General features: G+C 44.3%; 1 protein-coding gene across 1 annotated transcript in view; it reads left to right on the top strand.

Moving 5' to 3' along the window:
- Trpm8 (transient receptor potential cation channel subfamily M member 8) overlaps positions 1 to 17,869 on the top strand; it is a 70,711-nt gene extending 52,842 nt beyond the window's left edge. Inside the window, exons 21-24 of the mRNA XM_041650485.1 lie at positions 6,824 to 7,014; positions 12,571 to 12,670; positions 13,900 to 13,933; positions 17,819 to 17,869. Of these exons, the coding sequence (XP_041506419.1) occupies positions 6,824 to 7,014; positions 12,571 to 12,670; positions 13,900 to 13,933; positions 17,819 to 17,869 (376 nt within the window). The remainder of the gene's footprint in view (positions 1 to 6,823; positions 7,015 to 12,570; positions 12,671 to 13,899; positions 13,934 to 17,818) is intronic.
- The last annotated feature ends 4,662 nt before the right edge of the window (positions 17,870 to 22,531 follow it).

The raw sequence follows: 22,531 nt of genomic DNA, 5'->3' as shown, positions 1-22,531 counted from the left end.
TTCAATCTTGAAAACAGTGCAAAGAGCTACTGTTACTTTAATTCAGCTGAATGGCAATTCAGTTGCTTAATGGATGTTATTCTGGTCCAAACTGGCACCTAGCACTACGCCTGTTTATTCTCTTGGTGTAATGTTGGAATGCACATGTTCAATGAGTAATGATTAAATGATAAGTATTGTCTCCTTCTTCTCAGACCACCATCATCTCTTTGTGTTGGAAGCTTTAAGCCTCCTCTTTATTTTATTTTAAATAATGAATATGTGCATATGTCTGGTATGTGTGTGGTCAGGAGAACGGTATGTGTACGTGAGTGGAGGTACCCACAGAGGCCAGAAGGGGTTATCTAATCCTCTGGAGCTGGAGTTACAAGCAGTGATACGGACTACCTAATGCGGATGATGAGAGGCGATCGTGGGTCCTCTCTAAGGGCAGTATTTGCTCATAAGCACTGAGCCCTCTCTCCATCCAAATCTTCTAGTTGTTTTGAAGCATATGGATGAAAGGGGATAGGATACAGCAAACATGTCAACATACATGCTGGGCAGACACAGAGCCCATGAGCCAGGGCTGTCTCTAGGAATGAAACAGTTCTGATTAGACATTACTGGTCTGCTTGGGAAGGAGGGGGCATTAGTTCTCCGTGACACACCAAAGGAGCTGCTTGTTGGGTGAAAGTCTAGCTGAGGGCCAGAGAGATGGCTCAGCACCAGCGTGTTCACTGCTTTTGCAGAGAACTGGGTTTCAGTTCCCATCCCCCACATGGTGGCTCACACCTGTGTCTAGCGCCAGGTCTGGGGACTCCAATGCCCTATTCTGGCCACTGTGGGATCCTGCACGTACATGGTGCACAAAAACTCAAGCAGGCTCACACACATACACTTAGAATAAAAATAAATCTTTGAGAAAGGAATCTAGCTGAGAAGCCTTTTTGGATTTTAATTTATTCTAAAACCTGCTGTTGTTTTCATATCCAGTTTTTATAATTTTCTTCAGACTGTGCATTCTGATTTGATCACTCTTTCTATTTTGGTTTTTACTACCAAATGGTTTTCATTACTGAAGATTTTTTTTTAAGTCATTAAAACATCTGTTGTATAAGTCCTCCCCTCATTATTCTTACTCAAATCTCCCCCTAGCTTTTCGTGCATATTTAATTGTATGAAGAAACTCATCTTGTGAGTTTCTTCTTTCTTTTTTTGAGAAAAAAAAATTCTTGTGACTCTTTGTGGAATTATTTAGGAGAAACTGGATTCATAATCCCCAGAATCAGCATCGTATTCACAGTGTTCAAGTATCTGTAGCTGTCAGTACTCTGTGGTTCTGTTTGCATGGGCCTTGCAGGCTCTTTGTTATTTCAGCCATTTAGGGGTGTGAGCAAATGTTTCCTGGCTTTTTTCCTATGATTTTGATTTCAGTGACGACTTTTTGCTATATAGGAAGGCTTTTAAAGAGTCACTTATTCATGGGGAACAAGTCTCCTTTGTTAACTGTCTCCCTTCTTTTTATTACCTCGAGGACGGTGGTTCCCCCTCCCCCTCAACTCCTTATCTGTCATGTCAGCTCCTTCTTCTCTGTCTCCCTTTCTAACCAGAAAAAGATGTTCTGTGTTCCAGAAGGCTCTCCTGTAAGTATTGAAAGACTTTCCTTTTGATCTGGCGTTATGATGCATCATACAAACGATGGATTATAGCAATATTGTTAGCATTCCACCATCCTTCTGCTCTGTGGTCATGGCATATCACCCCTTTAATGCACGTCTGGATTTCATCTGTGCACAAGGCTCTCTGAGCTCCAAACATCTGCCGAAGGCTAGCAACATCTCCAATCTCAGCAAGTTTCTCCCTCCAAGGGGCTTCTGCTTCCTCCTCTCTCCTGCCCTGCTCCACAGAGGGTATTCAGTTGGTCCTATGAGATGACTTCCACTGCCACTACCCACATACAACCCACTGAGATACTGACAAGGACAATACCTTCCTAATAGGGTATCGGAGAAGTGGTGAGGAGGGGCAGGTTTTAGGGTCTCTTGAGGAAGATGCGGATGACCAGTGATGGCCTGGAAGATGCTGAGCATTGTCTGATCTGGTGCAACTGAGGCTAGCTTCAAGCCACTCTGATGCTTGTGTCCCTGAGAGCCATTTTCACACATCAGCCATAGAAGGCCTGCCTTTGCAGAATCTAACTTCTCTACAGATGTTAAAACTAACTTCTAAAGACTATAAAAAAAATCAGAGAGCCATGGTGGTAGCTCGAACTGGTAACAGTGCCTGCTAGGCAAGCCTGAAGACCTGAGTTCAAGGTCCGTGACCTTCATTAAAAGCCAGGCCTGGCAATACACTTGTCAATCCTGGTGCTGGAGAGGCAGAGACATGCAGATCTCAGGGCCTGGCTACTCAGCCAACCTCGTGAGTTTCTGAGGTCAGTCAAAGTTACTGTCGTAGCAAAATGAAAAGTTGACAGTACTGAAGGAGCACCTGAACTTGGCCTATGTTTCACACACACACACACACACACACACACACACACACACACACACGGATACATGTAAATAATACAAAAATTATTATCTTGGTAAAGCAGTTTGTTGCCACCCTCAATTATCAGCAATTATCAGCCTTCCATGGAAAACTCCCATGTTGATTGACTGAATCTGGAGTGGACATAAAAGAAAAAGAAAGAAATTTAGAAGCTGCTGCCATCCAGGGAAGGTAGACCTTGGCTTTTAGGTGCTCATCTAGCTCCCTCATGATAGGTAAACGTGGGTTTTCATCATTTATCAGAAGTGCTGTTCCCAGGGTTTATCTTGCCCACGGGGCACAGAAGAAATTGCTGTTCTGATCGGAAGGGCCTTGACATTTGGTTCTCCAGGGAAAGAAGTGAAACAGTGATGCGCAGGCTTCTTGAGGTGGAGAATGATAGCACAAAGGCAAAGTTGTGATTGGTGGGCCCTCCTGCCTACCTCAGAGGTAGGGATTGCAGCGCTTCTCCAGAAGGGCTTGCGCCAAAAGGACGCAAAGAAAAAATGATGCCCGATGGCTTGTCCCGGCCTGGACTTCTTTGCTCTTCCCAGTCTTTCTCAGGCTGTGCAGAAACAAGCAAAAGGTCGCAAATGGCTTCATTCTGTCAGTTCCTGCCCTACGTGATCTGCAGAACATAAAACATGCTTCATTGAGTCTGAATGGCCAGTTCAGCCAAGGCACAAATCTCACCCCCAGAGGGCCTTTCTTCAGCGTTTCTCTCGGAGCTCCCAGAGTGAGGACAGGAGGGAGGCACTTGTGCTTCTTAACGTGCCGTGAGCATTGTAAAGCTCCCCACTTCATCCAGACATAGCAATGTCTTTTGTAGGAAACATCCAAAAACAACATTTGATGCCTCAAAGTGGATGCAGTGGCTTTTGTTTTGGTTTTTGAGTTTGGAGCAATCGGGATCCATTTGGGAATGGCTGTGTGAAATCATGAGGTGCTTTTAGGGCTTCTGGCAGAAGGCAGAAGGCTGTGACTTCTGGCAGGTTCTTAGACCGAGAGTCACTAATCTGGGTGCTTCGGTAGATCTGAGCCGCTGCTGCGGCAGATGAGGCTGCTGTTCTTTGTAGAGAGCAGAGCCAGCTGAGGACCAGGGGAGATGGTAATGACAGCAGACGGAGCATTAGCCTCCCAGCAACCTGACCTACATTGGGAAGGAATGCCAGGCGAGCTATTAGATACATCTTCTGGATCCACAGTCCTGTTTGCTTTGTACCTAAAACTTCTACTCTGAAACGTAGATGAAAGGATTAGCCAGGCAGCCGCTGGCATGCCTTAGGGAGCTTATGCATGCGGGTAGTCAATAAGCGTGGGTTTCTAAACTTCAGAGGCTTCATTGTGCTCAAAATGCATACTGCCCAAATTGTCAACCACTTTGTAGTTAACCCAAAGTGACAAGTCATCCCTTTAAACCCCTTGGAAACAGAGGAAAGCTATCATAACACCACACATTTTGCTCGACTGATGCAGGATAGACTCGGAAATAGATTGCTAGGCCAAATCCCAGCTTCAACGCTTCAATTTGTGTGCTCTTTCTGTGCCTCAGTTTCCCAATCTGTTTATCATAGATGATAGCAGGACTTAGAGTTATTTACATATTAAATTAATCAGCATGAATAGGCTGCCTAGAACAGCATCCTATAGGAACTGGGGATGGAGCCCAGATGGTAGAGTGCTTGCCTAGCAGGTATAAAGCTCTGTATTGGGTCTGAAGCATCACATAAGCCAGGTATTTGTGGCTTATGCCAGCAATCAAGCCCTGAGAGATGGAGGCAGGAGGATGAAAAGTTCAAGATCATCCTCAGCTACACAGTGAGCTGGAGGTGCTTGAACTATAGGAGAGCCCAAATAGATCAATAGACCAGCTCCTGGTTTATTGAAAAGTGTTTTCTCTTTTATAGCATGGGTGTTTTGAGAACTTGAACATCATTACTATAAAGAGTTATGGGTAGAACGCAAAATTGACATCGTAATTATGTGCATCATAATTATGTGCAGCACGCAGACTTCTTACGTGGTGCTGGGAAGTGGAAGGTCAGGAGGACCGAGCCCAGCTGGGAGACTGGAGATGCCACTCTTCCCCGGAGTCATGATTTACATGGGGAGACTGTCCCGAAAGTATGAGTTTGAGCCTCGTTGTTTCCACTTAACACAGACAATTTTTCCAAAGCAGAAAAATTATCTATAAACCTGATTTCAGCGGTTGCATAATGAAATTACGCTCATCATCCATACCCAGGTGTGCTCTTGGTGTTGAATGTGCAGGTTGTTCTTTCCTCGTAGGTGAGGGGCACAGGTGTCTCTCCCTACTACGTATGAGGAGCCATGTGTGTGTGTCTATTTCTGTGTAGTTTTTTTTTTTTTAACTACCTCCTGTCCCTAGCTTGAACTTCCAGGAGTGAAGTCACTGGGTCAAAATGATGAAACTTTTTAAGGTTCCTTAAAAAAAAAAATAAACTTTTACATTAAGCAAAAAACATTGCAGGCTGGTAATCAGTTGCCACATCCTCTTCCCACCACTGTCCTGCTATTGCCGAGTTCAACACAGGGAAAGAAACAGTTATCAAAGTGAGTTTTTTGGTGCGCAGCAAAATTAAAGAAATGGGAAAATGTATTTCTGGTTAGAAAACTGAGAGTCCGTGTCTCCATTAAGAGACTTTTTTTTTTTTTTTTTGGAAATGTTTTCCTTTTCCGTTTTCCAAACTGTGCCTTTCAGATTCTTCTGGGCTGTCGTGTTGTGTATTTCACGGTGCTCACAGCTCCTGGAACTCTGAGGAGTCTGGCAGAGAGTTCCATCCAGCTTTCTGACACCTTATCAAGTGTTAGAAATGGGTGTGAATTCTTGCCTGCTTAGTTCCCACAATGCAGCTGCTGAACGCCACCTCACCCCAAGTAGTATGTACTCTACCCAAAGACACATGATCCCGAGCTGACTTGCTCAGATGAAACGTTTGTATGACTTTTCTAAACTGTGGATGGACTCATAAGTGGCCACCTTGTTCTTAGCTCTGTTAACTCCAACAGCAGCAGAGAGAGCTGCGCACCGCCAACTGATTGGCTTGTAATCTTCGTAGTCAACGAGACAGCATTGCTCCTTGGGTGGAGAGAGACAGCTCTTTCTCATCTTGGTTTCCAGAAATTGTGCTTCTGTTAATTTCCGCATGTTCCCGGAAGGGAAAAAGATTGACTCAGGACCCCCAAGACCAAGTTCTCAGCACAAAGGAGATTTATTTGCCCCAGAGGGACAGAGGACAGGGATAAGGGACAAAGACAGGGGATGGAGGATGAGAGAGAAGGGGAAGGGAACAAGGGAGAAGGGTGAGCTGTATTTGTCCTGGAAGGCAAAGAATTGCCTGGGGATAGGGGGGAAACAGACATGCCATTTTCATGGCAGCTTATAGAGGTACAACGGGAAGCCTGCATTAAGACAAGGTGTTTAATTTTAATTAGACATGTTAATAAGGTGAACCAAAGGGGGATTTTGATTGCTGGACTTTGGTAGTCAGCCTCAGAAGGAAGGATTGACCAAATAAGGAAAATGACCTTTAGCAAGGCAGAGGGAGCTGGGGAGAAGGGCAAGCCCTGCCAGAGCGCTTGCTCGAGTGGGCCAGTGTCCCTTCATCTGCAGTTCACAGAGTCAGATCTGCCCTTCTGGACACACCACAGGGCAATCCTCAAAATTCCTTTCCAAATATAACTGTGTATGTCTGTAACTGGAATCTGTGCAGCTCCCAGATGACAGTCCCTGGTGACAGCTTTTCCTAGAGGCTTTCTCCCCTTTTCCTGCCGAATCTTGTACCCCAGCCTTCCCTAGCCATGAGGGGCGGCCATGCTAGGGGCAGCCATTGGGCATCCTAGGAACAGCCATTTTGGTGTTTTGTCCAAGGCTCTTGAGAAATGCTAACAAACTCTCTCCAGATTGTTTCAATTAGACACATAATGGTGATAAAATATTCCTGAGGGAATTGCCTTCACTGGCCTCTTTGTAACTAGCACAATAATAGTTTGATGAGCAAAGGTTATCATTGAAAGGTTTGTAAATCAAGATCACTTCGAAGTTCACTGGACATTTTTCTTGTGCGATCCAAAACAAAAAAGAAAAGGGAACCAAAGCTAGATTCCCCACTGAGGTCAGCGGGTGGCGTACACCAAGTTGTCCTGGCTGTGGTATCAACATGGATGCCTCCCTCCTGCCTGGCCTAGGCCACCACGTGGCTGACTGCCCAGCCGTCTTACCATCATAGGCTAATGGGGCAATGGACAGTGCAGATGGCTAAGCTGTGTCTTCCCTCTCCCCTGCCAGCTACACAGTGGGCACCGTGCAGGAGAACAACGATCAGGTCTGGAAGTTCCAGCGCTACTTCCTGGTGCAGGAGTACTGCAACCGCCTCAACATCCCCTTCCCCTTCGTCGTCTTCGCTTACTTCTACATGGTGGTGAAGAAGTGTTTCAAATGCTGCTGCAAAGAGAAGAACATGGAGTCTTCCGCCTGCTGTGAGTGAGTTGCCTGGCCAGGCTCTGGTTCTGGAGCTGTGGCTCATTTCCGGCTGGGCTCGGGTTCTGGCGCGGTGGCTCCTTTTGTGAATGTGTGGTCTGTGTCACTACAGTCAGTTCACTGTGTGGCTCTGAAGGTCAGGTGTCAGGCCAGCCAATGTGTGCCTCAAGGGACAGGGTGGGATAGAAAGCTCTCCAGGGCTGCTGGGTATGGCTTTGGGACAAACATAATAATAACAACATAATAAGGTATTTTGCCAGTAGGCTTCATGAATAGTATGAAGCTAGGACTTTGGTTTTAGAATTTCCTTCCTTCCTTCCTTCCTTCCTTCCTTCCTTCCTTCCCTCCTTCCCTCCCTCTCTCCCTCCCTCCTTCCCTCCCTTTTTTTCCTTCCCCCCTCACTCTCTGCTTCTGTCCCTCCCTCCCTCCTTCCCTCTCTCCCTCACTTTTTTTCTTTTTCTTTTTTGACCCCTACTACTTCTGGGAACTTATTTTTTAGGGCAGTTTAGCCATACTGCCAACAGAATGAAAGGCTTTTTGGGTTGCTTTTATTAGTCAGCTCTCTATCACTATAAAGACCCAGCTCAGGTAATTAACCTATAAAGAACAAAGGTTCACTTGGCTCAGTGCTGGAGATTCCAGCTCAAGGCTGTGTGGCTCCATTGCATCAGAGCAGATCACTTATATCACTAGCCAGGAAGCAGGGGGTGACTTGAAAATGGGTCTCAACATCACCTTAAGAGCACTCTGGGCCCCTTCTCTTGAAGGTGTCACCACCACCCCACATGCCATCTTGAAGGGCAACCCTTTAACACATGGGAATTTGGGGGGAAACTTACCCAATTCGTATCATTCTACTTCTGGCCCCCAAATATTCATGTCTGTCTCACAATGCAAGACACGTTTCTTTCATTCTTCTGGTCTTCACTATTATTCCAGTATTGTTCAAACATCCAAACTCTAAGACTGCACGAAAACTCAGGTGTGAGTCTTTGCAAGTATCGAAGTCACAGACTCCTTAGGTCCAGTGATGGGGTAGAGGCAGAGACAGATAAATATTTCTACCACAGGAAGGAAGGAAGGACAGCATTAAGAAGGGGAGAATGGCTCAAGGCACATGAAAGCCCAGAAGGACTAATTTCAAACCCCAGGCTCCATGCCTGGTATCTGGGGAACACCGGAGGAGAGTGACCTCCCGAAGGGCTGTCCTTCCCCCCTCATTTCACTGGTGGCAGTCCACCATGCAGCTCCAGAGAAGGTTTCATTTGCTCCCGTGGCCTCCAGCACACTGTTGGCACCTCTGTATTCCTGGGTCTCCATCACATCATCTCTGTCACAACTCTATGCCATTCTGGGGCTTATCCTTTGACAATGCTTGACTATATGAGGTGCTCTGGTCATTTACCACAAGGTGTGTGATGAAATGGATATGAACTTCTATTACCGGATTACTCATCATGTTGGGCTGACCGCTTCTCTTTGATGCAATTCCAAATATTATGATTCCGAATGAAAAAATGTCACTTTCCTAGATATGGTAGTTGGTGGCAATTATGACAGATTTTAAGTGCAGAAAGTCATCGTCTGACCCTTCCCATCAAACTAGAGGCAAGATACTCATGGCTGACCTCCAGTCCCATCCTGAGACCCAACCTGCAGCCTGACTTCCCGAATATATAGGCACCTCCAGTTCTCAAACAGCCTGCAGCAGGAAGGATCTTCACACTCAGCTTCAACAGTGTCATCCCAGGCATTAAATGACACTCTGGGGGTGTCAATAACCATTGCACATGTGTGGTTGTCTTTCTTGATGAAAATATTTTGACAGTTTGGATAAGTGGCTGTCTTTCTCCCCATTGTTTTGTCTTGGAAAACAAACTGAGCCATTACTAACTGAAAGAGTGGAAGTCTTCATGTTCAGGGTGGGAACTGCTAATGCAGGTCTAGAAGCTGAATGTCCTCAAAAGCCATGTCCGAATATCAGAGGCATTTAATGGCATGCCTAGGTCTCGGTTTGGCTCCTTCCTGAGATCATGTAGATGAGAGTGTCTACAGGATCTGGGAGAAGACTGAGAGGCAAATCCAAGCCCTAGAAAGGCTTACACAATTTTTTTTTCTTTGGACAATGAATAAAAGTCATAATGAGGAAGAAGAGCCGGAGAGATGGCTCCATTGACAAAAGCCTTGCCTCCCAAGTGTAAGCACTTGAGTTCAAATCTCTGGCACACATGTAAAAGGTCAGACATCATGGTGCATGCCTGTAATTCCATTGCTGGAGGCAGAGACAGGAGGGTTCCTATAGCTTGCTTGCCAGATATAACCAATCAGTGGGCCCCAGGTTCACTGAGAGACACTGTCTCAAACAAAAAACTGGACAGTGGTTGAGGAAAACACCCAATGTTTGTCTGTTGGTTTCTACACACATGTGCAAAGGTACACAGGTTATGTACACATAGCCTACATGAGCAGATGAACATACACACACATACACACACTTGTATTTGTTGCAATGAGGATGGCTTGGACTCAGGATAAAGACGAAAGCAGAGTCTAACATTATTTTCTGGAATTGGAATGAATGTTCTATAGAACTGTCCATCACATTGACTCAGGTTGGGCATCGACTTTTGGGGACTGGATGAAATAAAGGTCCATTCTCTCGGGATCTAGTACACTAAGCCTGGGATCTCAGTGTCAGGAAGGGAGATCATCTCCTGGCTTCAGACTCAGCTTAAGGAGGAGGACAAAATGCATCACATGAGGCAAGATAAGAACATCAGCTAGAAACGGACGCCCCCCCCCCCCCCGCCCCAACTAGCCAGCCAATAGGTTTCATTATCAGGAAGCAAACAGGTATGTCACAAATGCTTGTTATTTATCCATCTCCCCAGGGAGACACTGGGAGAGAGATGCTCTATGGACGGTTGGAAGAAGCAATGGTACCTGTCCTCTTTGAACAGATCTTACTCCCAGGAGGACACTAAGAAACAGGGCGCCTCTCCTTAGTGGTGCTGATGATGGAGCCAGAGCCCTGTTCCCTCACCAGAGACTTTCCAGCCAGCTGAGTCACTCCATGCTTCCTTGCTGCCTCTTGCAGAGGACTAATTCTAGAGACCACAGCACTCTGCCTCTCCCAAGGACTCCAGCTGGCAGCTCATTCCTGAAGCATATTTTGTGTTTGCTTCCAAATGATGGGGAGGTCATTAATTTTGAAATTGCCCTTCTTTAGAGGAAAGACTATAAGACTTTTTTCAAATAATTCTTAGAATGTCAGACTCCAAACTTTCTTTCTTTTTTTATCCCCCCTTGTTTGATAATACCTTCAAGTTGGTAATTGTATTTTTAGAAAATTTATTGTTTCTTTTCTCATTTGGAAGGCAATATAGACTCTTTATAGAACATTTGAAAAATACAGGAAAGCACAAGTAAGGATTGAGGGCAGATAGGACCAGCATCCAGAGATAAATATCAATAGTTATTATTGATTTCTGTGGGAATGTATATTGCCTGGAGTATAGTAAAGAAAAATTAATAGAATAATTGATTCATTTATACAGCTGATGATGCATCATAAACATGTTTAGACCTATAAACAAATAATGTCTATGCTAAGAATTTTAACTATGAGATATTCTAGTGTATGGATATACCATAGTTAACTTAACCAAGCCCTTATTGTTAAATATGTAGTTTGGTTAAGCTCTTCAGAAAGATACACACACACACACACACACACACACACACACACACACGTGCCTGCAGAGAAAAAGGCACTTGATGCCCCTGGAGCTAGAGTGATAGGCGGTTGTGAGCTGCCTGACATGGATGCTTGGAACTGAACTCAGATCCTCTGGAAGAACAGCTAACATTCACAACAACTGAGTTGTCTCTCCTGGCCCTAGTTTGATTCTCAGTAATATATGAGGTTGTGATAAAAAGTGTAAAAAGTGGTATATGTGCATTTTTGAGAACATGAATCATTTTCATATTAATTCTAGAAGAAAATGTCTAGATAAAGAATATGTATTATTTCTGATTCTTGGGTAATGTCTCCCACAACCTTCTCATCCTCTCTTAAGTTGTAATGATGGATGGGCTCTTTTTTATAAGATGGGTGGGTGCTTCTACATATTTTTGCTGGCACAAATATGGACTTCAGAGTCTGCCAATTTTTCAGTACACTTGGTGAAAATGCCAGGCCACCATTTCACCTAGCCTCTCTCTCACTGTTAAGGAAGCTGGCCATTTTTTGTTGGCTGTTTGTCGTTCTTGTTCTGGCTGCTGGTGTCCAGGAGCTTCAATCTTGTTGAGCTCGAAGATTTACTTTGAAGGAAAGACACTGTAAACTACTCGAAAATGCACTTGAAAGGAAATAGGTTAGGAACTGTTTTGAAAAGTAATAACAGCCATTTAAAGATAAAGGCATGTTTGATTTTGGTATTTTCTCAAATCCAGTCACTCACGTATTACTCTGATCTCCAATTAATTTTTTTTTTCAGTCTGGTAAGGTGTTAGAGTTTGTAGACTCTAACATGAGAATACACACATTTAAACGGTAAGTTTAGGGTAAAACCCACACAAATTACTGGGTTTGGTGGTACACACCTTTAATTCCAGCACTCCAGAGGCAGATGCAGGCTGATCTCAGTGAGTTTGAGGCCAGCCTGTTCTACTAAGTGAGTTCCAGGGATAGCCAGGGCAGTTATTGAGAAACCCTGTGTTAGAAGAAAGAAAGAAAGAAAGAAAGAAAGAGACAGACAGACACAAAGAATGAATGAACAAAATAAGGAAAGAAACCTGACCAAATAAACAAACCACAAATCTATTTCAACTATGGTGCAGCCACTTACACAAACATCTCTTTCCTGTTCCCATAAACTTCTGGAGTTTGGTGTCCATTGCAAACATTAATTATCTTGATGATGTGGTTTTTCATTTGGCCTCCATCCGAAAGGCCCAGACACCGTAAGAAATTGAAGTAAGAATCTCCCTGGAACAAGTCCCAGGCTAGTTTGTATAGTTGGCCCTGGCTTAGAGGAAAGGGCAAGATTGGAAGTAAGGCTTTCTTCACGGTCCACTCCCAGACCACCTGTCTCAGAGTAGAATCAATGTCATCGGATTGCCCTCCTCTATAAAACTCCTGACTTTAGATTGGGAGTTCAAAACCTGAAGTAAATGTCCAACCAAATGGCTTAGTGTTTCCATGTCATCAAAGCAGAGGAGAGGGACTCACCAAACGTGGGCACCCAAATCATGAGTGGAGTGATCTGAGTCTCAAAAGACACAGGCAAGTTTCAAAGGGATCTCTGTTTAGAATAACGATTACATTCCTCATTCACACAGTCAGCGCCCACCTTCATTCTTGCTGATAAATCTGTTAATATTCCATCGCTCTGCCTCTGTCACTGGTAAGAGACGGTAGTCAGGTCTACTGCTAGAGATCAATCTAACTGTCTTAGTCCCAGAGTCTCTCAGATGCCTGCCTGGCAGGCGTTGGTTTGGGAAATGGAGGCAAACGAGACAACCTGAGTGTTTTTCTTTTCTCATTCTTTCAGGTTTCAGAAATGAGGACAATGAGACATTGGCATGGGAAGGTGTCATGAAGGAGAATTACCTTGTCAAGATCAACACGAAAGCCAACGACAGCTCAGAGGAGTACGTCAGTCACTCACTTCTGTAACAAGGCACCCTTTGCATATATAAACTGGAAGGACAGAGACAGCTTATCTGAGCATGCTCAGTAAGGCGTGTTTCCATTGGCCAGTGACAGTACTACTGAAGCAATTGTAGATGACAAATACTTAGACATATGCCAGCCACTCCCTCAACACAGGCAGAGATCACACCTCAGTTAATCTGATTGTTCCCCTAAAGAACATGGGATAGAAAGGGGTCCCAAGAGGCTCTATCTTTCTCTTGGGACAGTGAAATGTCCTGTGTTCAAGGCACTGAGATCTGAGCTAAGCCTTTAATGGCTGAGTTGGGTGGTAGTGCATGCCCTGAATCCTAGCACTCAGGAGGCAGAGACGGGCAGATCTCTGAGTTCAAAGCCAGCTAGGTTTACAGAGTGAGTTCCAAGACAGCCCGGTCTACACAGAGAAACTCTTGTCTTAAAAAATCAAGCAACCAAACAAAAGAAGATGAGGAGAAAGAAGGATAGACATTAGCACCCATAGCGCCAAGAAACAAGAGCCACAGTTGCAGAAGTGAGTTCCAGGAAGACCCAGAGGTCATGGGTAATTGTATTATCTTGCAGGAACTACCGACACATTTGTCTCTGCAAAGCTGGACAACAGAGGTAGAAGGTGGCTTGTTACAAGTTATCTCTGGGAAGTGCTATCATTTTTAAATTGTGTGGGACTTTTTATAAATCCCTATGTGACCTAGTGACCTTTTATAAATCCCTATGTGACCTAGCGACCTTTTATAAATCCCTGTGTTTCACTTTTTCTAAGAGTTTAGCACACCTCCAAATCTACTCTAACCAGTCGGAGTAAATATGAGAACAACTAATCTATTCGCTAGAATCCACACAACTACCAAAGGGTACAGCCTGCTCTTTTTCTTGAGACAGCATGGATGCCTGTATTCTAGACTTCCGTATTCTGGATGTGGAGGAAGGCAGATCTTCTGAGTCAGCTTTCACCACTCCTGTCAGCAGGACACGCATGACTTTTCCGTCTGTCTAATTGGGCTGAGAAAGGAATTCTGCTTTGCTTGGAGATGAGGAAGAAAATCAGAGAGATCAGTGCAGCTGATGCTGGCCTGAGCCCAAACTGGAGACTGTACACAATCTGCCTTCCATCCTTTGAAAGATGAAAACAGGGCCAAAGAGCCCCCCCCCCCGACTCTTTCTCTTAGTTTATTTTCTGATTTCCTTGCAGGATGAGGCATCGGTTTAGACAACTGGATACAAAGGTATGGCCCGGAGTTCCAGAAGCATTTATTTTATCTCTAAGTTTTCAGCTATAGGGTGGTCAGAAAACAAAAGAAGGCATTCACTGTTTTAAAAAAAATTAGACATGGTTCTGTTCAGCTGTCTGCACAACTCGCCTAAGAGCGGGGGGACTGGGGCAGAATTGCTTCTTAAGCTCCCAGCCCTCGTGTAGAAGAGCCCAGAAGTGCTATTTCCATTAGATTTAACTTAAGTCAACTTAACACAATCTAAAATCACCTGGGAAGAGGGTCTCAGTGGGCAACTGTCTAGATCAGGTTATCCTTTGGGCACGTCTGTAAGGGATTGTCTTAATTACATTAGTGGATGTAGGAAGACCCGTCCCACTACGCGTGGCACCGTTCCCTGGGTTTGGGTCCTAGACTGCATAAGAACAGAGGAAATGAGCTGAGGTTATGTATGCGTTCATTCTCCCTTCTCTTCCTGTGGATGTGATGTGACGAGCTCCCTCAAGCTTCTGCCGCTGTGAATATACTTAAGGTATACAGCCAGGTGTTTGGATGCATGTATACATTGTAAAATGATTGCCACAATTCAGCGTTGGAAGCCCTATCCACATAGTGCAGAGCCGCCCGCATCCCACGAGCTGTCTTGCTGCCTCTACCTCCTTTTCTGTCACCTTCTCTGTCCTCTTCCCACTCTGAACAACCAAAATTCCCTCCTTTCCACTCATAGAAATCTGGGGATTTTGTTCTGAATTTTTGTTTCTAGAGCAAGAATTTAGCATATTTTTGCTTTCCTTTATTTCCTTTATGACTTTATTTTTGAACAGCTCCATTGAGATATCATTGACACAAATTCAATATATTTGAGGTATACAGTTAGATATTTTGATTCATGTATACGTTGCAAAATTAACACCACAATCCAGCCTAGCTAATTTACATACTCGCATAGTTACTATCTGCATGTGTCCTAGGATTCGCTGTAAGACTGATGATCTCAGCACATCTCATGTATGTAAACGATGTTAATGTCTCAATGGATATTAGCATATGAATACAGTATAATAGCGGTCATTCTCACCTCCGTGTTCAGATCCTTTCATATTCCTCCCTTCCCTAACCCTTCTGACTATTTTAGGCTGACGATGTGAGTGAGATCACATGGGAGGGGTTGCCTGTCTGTGCCTCGCTTATTTTACTCAGCACAGTGCCATCTGGGCCACCTGTGTCCCTGCAGATGTAGGGTTTCCTTCCTTCCTCTAGGGTGAAACTGTTCTCCACGGTGTCCATGAACCACATTGTTCTTTACCTGTCAATCTGTTGCCTGACTCTTGGGTTGTTTCTGTGTCTGTAGCTGGTGCTGCAGTGAACAGGTCAACATGGGCTACCTCATCCTCATCCTCCTGACATCAGCTCTTCAGCTGAGTTCCAGGAGTGGGGTAGCAAGGCCGGTTTTAATGTTTCCAGGAACTTCTGTATTGTTTTCCATAACAGGGACACCAATTTTAATAAATTCGTTCCATTGTTTTTTTCAGGAAAGGATTTTGGTGAAGTCTTTGTTATAAGACATTACTTAATACCCCACGCAAACAGATCTAGATAGCTTTTACTTCCTTTTCTTACCTGATCACATGGGCTACAACTCCCAACACTGTTTAGAATAACAGTGGCAAGGGTGAGCAGTCTTGTCTGAAGATACTAGAGATGGTGGGGTATTGGATATGGTGCTAGGATTCTTTCTTCATAGTCTTTATTGTGTCTAAGAGTCCTTATCTTCTTAAGTTTGTATTGTGAAGCAGATCTAGAGTTTTTTTCTGCCTTCAATGCATGGGTCATGTTGACTCTGTCCTCCATTTTGTTCATAGCTTACCACACCCATTGGTTTTCGTTTGCTGAACTGTCCTTTGTCCTTTTATCTGTCTGTCTATCTGTTTTTCAAGACAGGGTTTCTCTTTGAAGCCCAGGCAGTGCTGTTACTCACTATGCAGACCAGGCTGGTCTTGAACTCACAGAGGTCCGCCTGCCTCTGCCTCCTGTGTGCTGGATTAAAGGTGTGCACCACCACCACTGCTTGGCATGCAGAGCCAGTCTCATATCCCAGGGAACAGGTCACTTAGTTGTGGTGCGTGGTCATTTCGATGTGCTCTTGAATTGAGTTCCAATATCTTATTGATGTTTTTGCATCTTTATTCACTGGGATGTTGGCCTGGAGTTCCCTTCATTGTCTTTATCAGACTTTGGAGCTGGGGTAATGTTGGCCTCATACATGGAGTCTGAAAGCAGGCCCTCTTCTGTTTTGGGAGAGTCTAAATGGGATTGGCATTTGTTCGCCTTTAAATGTCAGATGGTAGCTATTCTCTTGTGAAGCCACCTCTCTGCTCCAGAGCTGTTCTTTGTTAGAAAGGTTTTGAGGCCGATTCTGTCTCCTTGTTTGCTCCTAGTTTGTTTGAGCTTTATAGGTGGGTGCACATGGCACACTGTGGCGTGGAGATCTGAGAACAACTCTTACAGTCTGGTTCTCTCCTTTGCCTATGTAGGCATGGGGGATTGAACTGAGGTCACCAGGCTAGGTGTCAGGTGCCTTTACCTGCCGAGCTATCTTACAGGCCCTGGGTTCTATGATCTCTATTCAGACTCCTTAGGTTGTATGAATCTAGAGAAGCCCCTGGCTAAGCAAGGTTCTAGAACCACCGTGGCTAGCAAGCTGCCCTTTTGGGAAATGAAGAGGACTGGATGGAGTGTTTATTTCATGAGACACCTATTTTATCTGGCATGTGGCCTGGTGGCCTGTGATCAGCCTGTCCCTGGAGCAGGAGTTTTGTATGTGCTGGCAGGTGCCTTTGTGGCCTTTGGCTAGCCAGGGGCAGCTTATACCTGTCTGCCCATCACTCTCGTTGCAGGCGCCTGTTAGACTGTGTTCTCCCCACATCTGAGGAAGATCCAGGCCTGAGCAGCCCCTGGTTCTTTAAGTCTGCACACCACTCCAACAGACACAGCTTTTCTTGAAGTCTAGCTACAGATTTGTTAGTTCTGTTTACCTTTTCACAAAACTGACTCTTAGTTTTGCGTATTTCCTTTTTGTTTCTCTGTGTCACTTCTTTTGCTCAGAGAGTCTTGTGCTTTCCTTGAAGTGGCTTATTCATACCATTTTACTAGTAACAAAATCCCCTGGGGGAGAAACAGAACTCTTTTCCACCTCATTATAACTGAAAACAAAGTTATTCACTGCTGACCTGAAGCCTAGAAGTGGCCTCTCACTGTGCTGTTTTCAATGAGGCAGACTTTAGCTACCACAGTTTCTCTTTGTTCTTTCTTTCTTAATTAATTAAAGGAAGAGGCTCACACTGGAACCGGGCCCAACTTCAGCACATGTCCCCCGCCCCCACCCCAGGAAGCTGGGAGTCGACTCTACAGAAATTAGAACTTGTCCATGTGCTTTTATAAAGGACATTAAGGTGGCACATGGCTTAAAATGAGGCCACAGACCTCATATAATATGCAGAGTAATCTTATGAATCAATTATGTAAGTTGTATTTTGGAGCTTACTGGTTATGTGTTAGGAGGCATACCGTCATGTCTTGCTAGTATCTTCATAATTTTTATTAGCAACATATTTTTATATAGCAAAACTTCCTTCATATCTACTAGCAGTGTCTGTGCCCATTTGCACACATTCCTCCTGTGCTGTCATCCTTTGTCGGTCTAGGAGGAAGGAAACCCTTTGGACGTGCATTTCATGAAGCTGATGTTGGTTTGTCTGGTAACCGCTGACCATACGTTAGCAATAGGCAGGGTCCACCTGCCTTCCCCGGGTTTTCTTTACTGGTTAACGGACTTGTCATTTCAAATGGAATGTTGGAAATTTGTCCAAAGACTGAGTTCCATGTCTCTCCCTTCCCAAGCTTAACGATCTCAAAGGTCTCCTGAAAGAGATTGCTAGCAAAATCAAATAAGCTGCATGAAGGAACGTTCGTGAGGAGAAATCAAGGCATGACAAGGTGAGTTGGCTAACGTCTTTCTTCTTTGCTCTAAAAATGTCGGTGTTTTAAGGATAGTTTTCAAATTGTGGTGGTTTTCCCACTTGTTTTATTTTCATATGTTATCAGCTTTGACAATAAAGCACTGTACAAAACAAACCAAATAAGTTGTAGTCTAGAGACAAAGATGTGGAAGTTCCTCCTCAGGACCCTCCTGGAGTGTGGCTCTAGGGCACAGATAGCCTACAGGGTCTGTGTAACACTTGCCAGCCCTGTAGCCATTTTCACATATTGGAATGAGGTCATACTGACCTAATATTTGCTATTTTTTTCTTCCTTAATGCTTTATCGTAGGAATTTTTGTGGAAAAAAATGTTCCTTATTCTCACAGTTTCTTATGTCTATTACTGTGGTGTAGGTAGGCTGATCACCTTTTTGCCAATGAAAATGGTTCCAGTGAGGCATGGGATGGTTGTGACAACAGCTCATTTGCACAGTGACGTGGAACTCAATCCACTGGCAAAATTGAACTCAAGGCTTCGCTCCAGCCTCTCGCCATTTGCTTTAATCATGTTTTCCCAGAACCGGTCCACATCCTGAGGCCAAATGTTGAACATTTTAGGAGCATAGGGAGGAGGGGAGAGAGGAACACAATTATGGCTGTTCCATTAGTCTACAGGTAAACTGTAAGGAATAGAGACACAGCGAGGAGTTGCCTGCTCCGTTAGTATTGACAGAGTGTGGCAGAAGGGTCAGAATTGCGATGTGCTAGCCCCTTGCGCTGACATCTTACCCTGGCCCCTAATGCTGGCCTCTCGCGTTCATGTCTAGCATTGGCACCCTCATGTGGAGCCCTCACACTGACCCCTTGTACTGGCCCCTTATTGTGCCCCTCACACTGGTCCTTCGAGCTCATCCCTCGTCCTATTCTTTGACACAGGTCTCCTGTGCCGCCCTTTGCCCTGACCCTTACTTACGTGCAGTAAGTACTTGAACTATAGGGTTCCCCTCTGCAGAGAGGTCATGCTGCAGGGAAATCCTGTGTCTTTGGCCATTCATCTGTGTTCCTGGAGTCCTGGCAGTCACAGCTCATATCTACAGACCTCCAGTATGGAAGATTCACACCTGATAGGATCTGAAAGCTGAGTGCCATTTCCTGAATGTGCTGAAGAATTCAGGCCTTGAGTACTCAGGGGGAACCCATTTTGACACCTTCACAATGATGTTTAATTTAAAAAGTTGAAGTTTAAAATACACTGCACTGTAGCACGATTAATAAAAACCCAGAGACAGATATTGGGGTTCAACCTGAAGCTCAGAAAAGCAAAAATAGCCAGCCCTTGGCTCTTACCTCCACCTCAGTTTGAAATGGCAATCCTTTCTCCAGGAATCTCAGAATGAGACTGTTTCTGAGAGCTATCGCCTCCCGTTTTATATTCCTCTCTAGAGTTGGGATTAAAAGTGTGCACCACTACCACCCGGTTTCTGTGGTAAACTAGTGTGGCTACTGGGATTAAGGCTGTGTGTCACCACTGCCTGGTCTGTAAGATTGACCAATAGGGTTGTTTTACTCTCTGATCAAAAGGCAAGTTTTATTTATTAAAATACAAATGAAATATCACTACACTACACTTCGGATTTTGAAACAGTTTTTTCTTAATGTATGAACTGAAAAAAAACAGGAAGGAGCAAACAAAACAATTCAAATGATAAAATAAATCTAAATGTGATTAAAGAGTTGAAATAATCACCAAAAGTTCAAATCCGTACTAGTACACCCACCCAGAAAGCTCTGATCTCAGCCTGCCTTTCAGCGCTTTGGCTGTGAGATGGGCAAACAGACTGGCCTCCCACCCATCTACCCTGCACTTAGCTTTGGCCTTTGTTAATATGATCAGAAGTAATGAAAGGGTGGATAAAAATGACCTTTAAGGGTGTGACACTTACTCTTGTATGTGTGCACCATGTGCTGGTGTGTGCAGCCTGTGCACTGATACACATACTGAAACACACCAATATACGTGAACACACACTAATACATATACTAATACACTAGCATATACTAACACACACAATAACACACTAACATACACTGACAAACATACTAACATATGAATACACATACTAACAGGCATTAACATACACACACAGAATAACAAACACTAATGCATATACTCACACAGGCAGAAAAGGAAACATATATCCCATGACTTTCACCTGGTGACATCTTTTGAAACAATGAATTTGTCAAATGCCATCTTTGTATTCTTTTTACTTCTAGGTAAGTTCTTTCTTGATATTCATACCCTTAAGAAAGAGTTTGACTTGAGTTCTCAGTAGTCCTCATTGACCGCTATGGTCCTTGGACTTCCCACAGGCAGGGAACCCTGATTGCTCTTCGGGCTGACAAGGGAGGGGGACTTGATTGGGGGAGGGGGAGGAAAATGGGAGGCGGTGGCGGGGAGGAGGCAGAAATCTTTAATAAATAAATAAATAAAAAGAAAGAGTTTGATTGAGTGTCAGTCCTAAGTGGCTCAGACAAGTCTCTCAGTGCTTCTTTATCTAGAGGGCTCAGGATTCCTTACCTTTCCCTGGGAAAATATGAACAGGGCAGAGAAAGTCAGCCTCAGGGTGAGAGTTGGGACAGGTCAGGGTTGGGCAGGCAGACAGGTGTCTGACACTTCTTTCTTCACCCTAGGCCAGTCTTTGGTCCATCCCCTTGTGCCTGTTTTTTGTTTTTTGTTTTTTTTGTTCTCCCACACTATGGCTAGAAGACTCCAGAGCAAGACTCAAGTAGGCATCCTCTCTCATGGGGGTGGGGAGTGGAGCGGGGAAGGAGGAAGGTCCTTGGGGCTAGCCTGTTTTCCAAAGAATGGGCTCCTGGATACATCATTTCCCTTTCTTCTTGAAAAAGAAAGCAAGCTTTTGATGATCCTTTGCATGTCATTTGAAAACTGAATAAATGTTCTAGTTTTCAACTTGCCTATTCTATCTTTTTGGGTTAATGGAGCAAAAGCTAAGCTAATAACGTCCTTATTGGTTCTCTGAGACTTCACCTAGAGGGGATGACTTGGATCTTGCTCAGTGAACCTCACATAGCTCACAGGGTTAGACCCCCAGACAAACACAACTAGTGTTGCAAAGCCAACCTCTTGGTTGTGGTGGCCTGCTCACACCTCTCCCCAGCCCATTTTGAAACGCCTATGCTGCCAGAGAGTGGAGCCGTGAAACTTATTCTGAGTTCACCATCTTCTTGTTTTCACAGGTGAAATCAGTCATCTGGATTGGGAGGCTCACAGAACACTATTGACCTCTGAAGGAGAACTTTTCAGGTTCCTGGGCCGATGACTCATTGTCACCCTCCAGGGCGGACATCAGGGACCAAAGTGTGTGGAGGACTTTGGACGTGAAGAGGGTTGTAAAGGATCATGTGTTCTTCTGTGAGGGTGCCTGCACTTTCTTCACCTTAGAGCCTCGTGCTGGCATTGAGTGTTGATGTGTTTGCTTACCTTCTTTGTCCCTTGAAGTTCCCCATCTTTGTTCTGTACATCTCCCATGACGGCGATCCTGGCCCTGATATTACACCTGCCTCGCTGTTATTTTCTGCTTTCCTCTTTCCTGCATTGTATGATGATCTCGACATATTGTTAAAAGGTTCTACCCAGACTCCCATCAGGCCATCCTCTAAAATGCCCTCGGGCAACTTCTCCTTTCTCACGCGTCAAAAAGGTCCACCATGGCGGTGACTTCCTCTTGGGTTCACCAGGACTTGGGCTGAAGAGATCATTGATTCTTAAAGTGTGAAAAGTCACCTAAGAGGATCCCCTGAGAGGATTCTTGCTTGTTTTGTTTCCGCCGGGTGTGCCCCTCCTCCATTCTTAGTATTTCCCCATTAAAAACAGCAGATGGATATTACAGGGAATTAGACGGCGTAGGTGCACATAAGCAATCTCCCACTCCCTCGTGTAACTATTGCCCACACTTCTGTGTTTGCTCAAGACTAGCTTTTTCTATGCATGCTATACTTCACTTTTAGAAATCTTAATCATCATCTACATATACAGTTTTATAGAGGCCTTCTCAACAACGATTTTATCAAAGATGTTTCACAGTCTTCACAAGCAGTATCAGTAAGTCGGTAATATTCAAACCTCTAGCAATTTCTTTAATGTAGGTTATTGATAGCTGCTTTCATTTGGCTATCAAAATGAACATTTTTGAGCATGAGTCTCCTTTCTGAATTAAGACCATCAAGAGACCTCGTATCTAGGATACTAGCTTCTTTGGAATATCTGTTGATTATCAAACCACTTACAAGGCTTTTTTTTTCATCAGTGTATAGCAAAATAGGAATTATTAACTTATGTATAAGGCATAAAATATGTGGAGCTTTCTATTAAGACATGGTATTATATTTAACTTCCAGTGGTTATCTCAATGAGCATTCTACTCCTAGCCTTCTTGAACCAAGGTCCCTGTGCTTCACAGAGATGTTCTGGGAGAGCAGAAGGCACTTTAGCATTTGTAGTTAGCTTCTCGGCTTCTCATAGACTCACTCAGCAGGAAGTCATTAAATGAATCTTTAGATAGAAGAATGACCGAAGCATTAATCCAGATAGATGTATTTATTTCTGTTTG

This window comes from Microtus oregoni, unplaced genomic scaffold, assembly GCF_018167655.1.
Source record: "Microtus oregoni isolate MIOR12 unplaced genomic scaffold, Mior012 000004F_ref0000308, whole genome shotgun sequence".
Lineage (NCBI taxonomy): Eukaryota > Metazoa > Chordata > Mammalia > Rodentia > Cricetidae > Microtus > Microtus oregoni.
This window is presented reverse-complemented; position numbering and strand designations above follow the sequence as displayed.